Genomic DNA, 6,639 nt, shown 5'->3' on the forward strand with positions numbered 1-6,639 from the left:
ATCATCCAAAACATCTGAGGAACACCTAAAAAGGTATATTTCAACTCAGGAAAATCTGACTCCACAGGGGACCAAAGTCATAATAGGGAGCAGAAGGGAAGGAACACCAGGGATACCGGTTACTAGGCATATAATAAGTGACCAACCAAGCGTGAATTAGGGAATATTCCCAAGACACTCATCATCCGAAAGGAGGGCTAGAAAAGCAAACTCGATTACAGGATGGGCATTCGATTCCATAAGGAAGTACGGATCCTACTCGACTGGGGAAGGAAAAGACTTTGACTCTGTAGCGGGGTATTCGTTACCAGTAGAGATATTAACTAAATCCAAGGTAAACCATACAAGTCGAGTCGCCACCGCACTTCTATTTATCCAAAGGAATGGTTAGAAAGCGAACAAAAACCTAAAAGTTTTAACAAAAACTAGTAAAAGAGAAACAGAGATCTGGGTAAGGGGGTTGGTTATATAATGGGAAGGTGTTAGGCACCCAAAACATCCAAGGTACTCTTTGGGAGCCCTTTTCATACTTATTGCAAGGTTGTTGTTTTGTGAAAATTTATTTGTGCAAACATGATTGAAGAGATGAGAAGAGAATATACAAGTTATTTACATTTTTGTGTTTGGATGGATAAACCCATTGCCTACGTACCATCTTATAAAAATATTAGGATCAAAACCTCGTAGTTCGGGGTAAAAATCTCAAAAATGAGTTGGTGAATTGATTGGTCCAAAAGCCTTGAGGTCTTTTGTTATCCAAGGGAGAAAACTCAACCTAAAACCACAAATCCACCATGTGAGGATAACTTCAACATGCTAGTGAGGGTTTAACCCTATAATAAGCATGGAAGACTCACTGTCCATCACTAAGGATGTAGGTGAGTATTACATCTACCACAAAGATAACTCAAACCTAATAGCTAAAGGTTATGAAAAATTTGATTAAGAAAGTGGCCATTGGAACCACAAAAAGACATTTGAATGGGTTATATTTACTAATTAGAAGTATATACAAAAATGGTCAAAGTTGACTTAAAGATTCAATTCAAAATAAGTGTTATGAAAAGAAAGTTTGAAAATCAAACACTACTAGAATAAGTCATTTTAGCCTCCTAGTTTAGAGTCGGCCACCGACACGGACACTATTAGTGTCGGCTAAGCCTACACTAACGGACTCTATCTAGGTACACTTGTAAGACAAGTTATTTTTTTTATCAGTGTCGGCAAAACCGACACTACTTGTTATTTTATATTTGAAGAATGTTTGATTAATTTATTTAGAGTCGGTGAGACCGACTCTATCTAGTAGCATTATTTTTTAATTAGTATTTATTTACTTAGAGTCCGTTGAGCCGACTCTATTCTTATAACATATACAATTTCCATTGATTTATCTATAATATATATATATATTTAAGGTTTAAGTATTTTATTTATTAATTAGAGTCCGCTTGACGGACTCTATGGAATTTTCTATTTCGTACCAAAAATTAGCTTATTTCCCTCTTTCCTTTTCCCTCGTCATTTTTCACTCTCCCTCCATTTCATTTCACAAAACGAAAACCCTAATCTGATTCTTCCTCTCTCTCTTCCGATTCTTCCTCTCACCGTCGCAGGCGTCACCACCGTAATCGCCGAGACCGCGACAAGGACTCCGTTAAGAACCGAAAAAAAACCAAGTCTCACTCCCACACCAAACGACGTCGCAAGCATCATCGCTAGTCTTCCGATTCTGATTCATATTCTTCATCCCCCTCTCTGATTACTCCAGGTAAATGATTCTTGGATTCGTATTTATGTGTGACAACTTCAGACATTTCAAGTTCCGTCTTTTTTGAGAAGAAAAGCCAACCCTAAAAATGTTGTTTCCATCATACTGGGAGGAGGTTCTGGTGTTCAACTTTTTCCTCTTACCAAACGAGCTGCTACACCAGCTGTGAGTTAACCAAACCATTGTTTTTGTTGACTCAAAATTCGAGAATTGTTTCATTCGGTAATGATACATAGTATTGTTTACATTTTTCAGGTTCCTGTTGGTGGATGCTACAGGCTTATAGACATTCCAATGAGCAACTGCATCAACAGCGGGATCAACAAAGTATTTGTATTGACACAGTTCAACTCAGCATCCCTTAACCGTCATATCTCTCGCACCTATTTTGGAAATGGCATCAACTTTGGAGATGGATACGTAGAGGTATGTATCAAGAAATCGGCTGTTAATTGTGAATGGTGTATATCGTCATGTTTAATTTTTGATCCCGTACTAGTTAACGATTCTGGTTATCAAAGCCGAGTTAACTCACTTAACAAAATTGTTTCGTGTAAACTCGAGCAGACTCATAAAGACTTAGATAGGATCAAGTTTGAGGACGGTTATAGACTGGTTTATACAACTATTGTTAAACTTTAATACAGATAAGAAGTGAACTTTTTGAAATATTATAATCCTCCTCATGCTTCTCTTACTCTTTTCATCAGGTACTTGATGTTGAGTTTCACAACGTGAAAGCTTTGTATAGACGAGCGCAGGCATATATAGAGACGGGAGACTTTCTTTTAGCAGATGTAGACATCAAGAATGCTCTTGAGGTGGATCCACAAAACAGGTACACATAAACGATTGGTTTGATTCTCCATAGAAATTTATTTCCGGATTAGAAACTTATCACGGGGTGTGCATTGTTTTTCATTTTTCAGGGAGGTAAAGACGCTGAAAACAAAAGTGAAGCAACTTCAAGCTGATAGTGACAAAAAAGATGCCAAACTGTATGAAAATATGTTCGCTCATAAACCGAAGGTGATTAGTGTTTAAACTTGATAACTTTTGTTAATCTAAGTTCCCATTGTTTTCTTAATTCTGTATAGTATAATGTATTTCTAATTTCTAATTAAAACTCTTATCATGGTCCTCAAGCAGAGATTGAAGGTTGAGAAAGAAGAGGATGAAGTGGTGAAAACGGAAATGGACAATGTTGGTGACAGTGCAGCTCCTTCTAATGGTGGTTTAATTATTGATTCTTGTTGAATCTGGATAGTTTATTTACAATATAATGACGCATCTAACAAAAGAAAGTATATACAATATGTAGCAGATGGTAGCTGCATATAAAATTTCAGATGAAAGTTTACATGGTCACACAGAAGACATTTATACCAATAATGGTATTTGAAAGATTCCACTCTAGCCAAAATATGAGTCCTAGGCTATAGAATTTTGGCCAGATGGGAGACTGAAAATCCATTGCGTCTTAGCTGTCTTTAAGAATGTGCAAGACGGATTCAGGTCCACCTTAACATCGTGGACAACTACTATCATCTGTCATAGTGCATTTGAAAGTGAAGTTGACAGCACATGATAAGCTCTTGAACAAGTTTAGGCACGGGGAGGCTCTAGTGTGTGTGTTGGAAGGTAAGAATCCTGGCTATGTGGTTGCGGTGATGGAGGAATTGGTGTCTAGGAAGAAACTTTTGAGGTGTGTTTCTGATTTGGATTTGGTGAACCTGGAACTGCTTTTGGCTTTCTTGCATAAGTATTGTACTGTGCCTAAGTATTCTAGGTTGTTATTGGGATTGGCCAATAAGGTTGTTGAAATGAGGGCTGATGATATTAGGGCTTCTGAAGTTCTCAAGCAACATATAAGAAATCTCAAGAGCACTGTCGAGGCGGAGATACGGATTCAACAGTCTTTGCAAGAGATACAAGGGATAATTTCTCCTTTGTTGAGGATTGCTGGAAGAAGATGAAATTTTGGCCTTTTGTCCTCATCTATGACGTGTTTTTGTTCACTTGTTCTGTTATATTTTAGTCTATTATTAAGTTTTTCCAGAATTTTTCATGTGCCTTGTAAAGCACCTTTAAGTGTTATGGCTTATTATTGGGTTATTCTCTACTGTTTTGTATGAAAGGAAAGGAAAATCATTATGACACTCTTCTCTGCCTATATGAAATTGTATTCTATTCCTAGTATGAAATTGGATAACCAAATTGTGTCATTGCCTTTTTGTTTTTGAAAGAACCGGTGTCTGCATTATGATACTGTTAATTAAGGGCATTTTAGCTTGAGCCTGCTATGTTAATCCAAGTTCAACCATTAATCTATGTTTCCTCTTTGCTCTACCATTTTGAGACTATGTGTATGGAGATGATGATCCTCAATTGAATTTTAGCTTCTATTATCAATATTATTAGGTTTTAAATAAATTCTCTTTCACTATCATACTGTACTGCTTTAATTTTTGTATTGAACTGATTTTTCACAAGGATTTTGAATTGAATAAAAGCTTATGATTTGTTGCACAATCTGATTTTTATGGTTTAATCTTGTATCAATTTTATAATATTTATATTTTGAATTTATCTATGTTTTAGAGGTTAATATTGTACCGACCAAAGTTGATAGTTAATTTAAAAAATATATATTTATAAATACTTCTTGTTACTCTTGTGTATTCAGGTTATTGCTGATAATGTTGGTGATAATGTTGGTGATATTGCCGGTATGGGATCCGATCTATTTGGTTCATATGCAGAGGCATCTTGTGCTGCCCTTGTTGTTGCTTCCATCTCTTCTTTTGGGATAAATCATGAGTTCACTGCCATGTTGTTCCCTCTCATCATCAGTTCTGTGGGCCTCCTTGCTTGTTTGCTCACCACCTTATTTGCAACCGACTTTTTTGAGATCAAACTTGTAAAGGAAATTGAGCCAGCATTGAAAAAACAGCTTGTTATTTCAACAGTACTGATGACTGTTGGAATTGCAATTGTTAGTTGGATAGCACTCCCATCTACCTTCACCATCTTCAATTTTGGAGAGCAGAAAGTTGTCAAGAACTGGTTAGTTTCATAACACTTATTGTTAGGGTTTCAGTCTATTTACGAAATAATGATTTGAATCATAAATTTTGAACAGTCTTAGTACTTACTGGATTGATTTTGGCTTTGCAGGCAGCTATTCTTGTGTGTTTCTGTTGGTCTTTGGGCAGGGCTTATCATTGGATTTGTTACTAAATACTATACCAGCAATGCATACAGGTAAAAGCAATTCTGAATCATATTTTGCATTTTCATCTTCATTCATCTAATTGATTAAATATTAACAGGAGTTACATTTTCTTTCTGAATTTTGCAGCCCTGTGCAAGATGTTGCTGATTCCTGCAGGACTGGTGCTGCTACCAATGTTATCTTTGGTCTTGCCTTGGGATACAAGTCTGTTATCATTCCAATTTTTGCCATTGCAATTAGTATTTTTGTAAGTTTCAGTTTTGCTGCTATGTATGGTGTTGCTGTTGCTGCACTTGGAATGTTGAGTACTATAGCAACCGGATTAGCCATCGATGCATATGGTCCAATCAGTGACAATGCCGGAGGTATTGCTGAGATGGCTGGAATGAGTCACAGAATTCGTGAGAGAACCGATGCTCTTGATGCTGCAGGAAACACAACTGCTGCCATTGGAAAGGTTCAGTTTTCCTCTTTTTTTTTTCTTTTCTTTTCACCTAGTTCAATATATTCTATTATTCTAGTTAAGTTCTTGATGTATGTTGTAACTATGTTGTAGGGGTTTGCTATTGGTTCTGCCGCCCTTGTGTCTTTGGCCCTTTTTGGCGCCTTTGTGAGCCGTGCTGGTGTTACAACCGTCGATGTCCTGACTCCCAAGGTTTTCATCGGTCTGATTGTGGGTGCCATGCTCCCTTACTGGTTTTCTGCCATGACCATGAAGAGTGTCGGAAGTGCAGCATTGAAGATGGTTGAGGAAGTTCGCAGGCAATTCAACACGATTCCTGGATTGATGGAGGGAACTGCGAAACCTGACTATGCCACATGTGTGACAATCTCCACCGACGCTTCCATCAAAGAAATGATCCCACCTGGTGCCCTTGTTATGCTAACACCCCTTATTGTTGGGATCTTTTTTGGTGTTGAAACACTTTCTGGTGTCCTTGCCGGATCATTGGTTTCTGGTGTACAGGTAATTAATGTTTGGTACCCACTGTCTGCTGCTTGTAATACAATCAATATTAATTCATGATGCAATGTGGTTGTTGTGTTGATTACAGATTGCCAGTTTGAAAAGGAAAGTTCTGTTGAAAATAAAATTCCTGCTGTGCTGTTTGATATCAGTTTGAAATTCCTGCTATCAGTTTGTAAAGGAAAGTTCTGTTGAAAATGAAATTCCTGCTGTGCTGAAAGAGCAGCTAGAATTAGAGCTGAACAAATTGCCGAGGCTGCAACGACCCAATTACAAGAGGCTAACGAAGCAATGCGAGCTGCTACCGAGGCTGCAAAAGCTGCTACCGAGACTGCACAAAGGATGGAGAGGGAGATGAATGCTTGGAAGGAATTTATGATGAAGAAATTTGACACTTCAACTTTTGTATCACATTCTCATCATTATGATGACGATTTGGATGATCAATCATTAGATGAAGATTGATCTTGTACTTTTAGTAGAACGAATTAATCTCGGATGTGATTACTTTTTGTGTATGTTTTTTGAAAGTTAATGTGGGTAGAACTTTTGTAGTTACTTTCACGAATGTTTAAAATTGTTTCCAAATGTTTTACCATAAATATGATATTGTGGATTGAAAAAATTTGTTCGAGTGAGGTTGTCATGTTGCAACCCGTTATTGTC

At 37.3% G+C, this 6,639-nt stretch overlaps 2 protein-coding genes across 2 annotated transcripts; both read left to right on the forward strand.

The window, feature by feature from the left end:
- The first annotated feature begins 1,471 nt into the window (after positions 1-1,471).
- On the forward strand, positions 1,472-3,996 carry LOC127118301 (peptidyl-prolyl cis-trans isomerase FKBP65). Its single transcript, XM_051048480.1, has 5 exons — positions 1,472-1,936; positions 2,027-2,197; positions 2,482-2,609; positions 2,701-2,800; positions 2,921-3,996. The coding sequence occupies exons 2-5, from the start codon at positions 2,066-2,068 to the stop codon at positions 3,026-3,028; spliced, it is 468 nt and encodes a 155-aa protein (XP_050904437.1). The 5' UTR covers positions 1,472-1,936; positions 2,027-2,065; the 3' UTR covers positions 3,029-3,996.
- A 434-nt stretch (positions 3,997-4,430) lies between these two features.
- Positions 4,431-6,048, forward strand: LOC127118300 (pyrophosphate-energized vacuolar membrane proton pump 1). Its single transcript, XM_051048479.1, has 4 exons — positions 4,431-4,837; positions 4,949-5,035; positions 5,133-5,463; positions 5,563-6,048. Exons 1-4 carry the CDS (start codon positions 4,503-4,505, stop codon positions 6,031-6,033), a joined length of 1,224 nt encoding a protein of 407 aa, XP_050904436.1. The 5' UTR covers positions 4,431-4,502; the 3' UTR covers positions 6,034-6,048.
- Positions 6,049-6,639: the final 591 nt, after the last annotated feature.

Source organism: Lathyrus oleraceus, chromosome 2, assembly GCF_024323335.1.
Source record: "Lathyrus oleraceus cultivar Zhongwan6 chromosome 2, CAAS_Psat_ZW6_1.0, whole genome shotgun sequence".
NCBI lineage: Eukaryota > Viridiplantae > Streptophyta > Magnoliopsida > Fabales > Fabaceae > Lathyrus > Lathyrus oleraceus.

Bases quoted from the DNA above. Each gene is read 5' to 3' on its own strand.
- LOC127118301 (XM_051048480.1), top strand. From the start codon at position 2,066: ATGAGCAACTGCATCAACAGCGGGATCAACAAAGTATTTGTATTGACA. The intron at 2,198-2,481 runs GTATGTATCAAG...TCTTTTCATCAG, and splicing joins TTGGAGATGGATACGTAGAG to GTACTTGATGTTGAGTTTCA. The intron at 2,801-2,920 runs GTGATTAGTGTT...GTCCTCAAGCAG, and splicing joins TGTTCGCTCATAAACCGAAG to AGATTGAAGGTTGAGAAAGA.
- LOC127118300 (XM_051048479.1), top strand. From the start codon at position 4,503: ATGGGATCCGATCTATTTGGTTCATATGCAGAGGCATCTTGTGCTGCC. The intron at 4,838-4,948 runs GTTAGTTTCATA...TTGGCTTTGCAG, and splicing joins CAGAAAGTTGTCAAGAACTG to GCAGCTATTCTTGTGTGTTT. The intron at 5,036-5,132 runs GTAAAAGCAATT...TGAATTTTGCAG, and splicing joins TATACCAGCAATGCATACAG to CCCTGTGCAAGATGTTGCTG.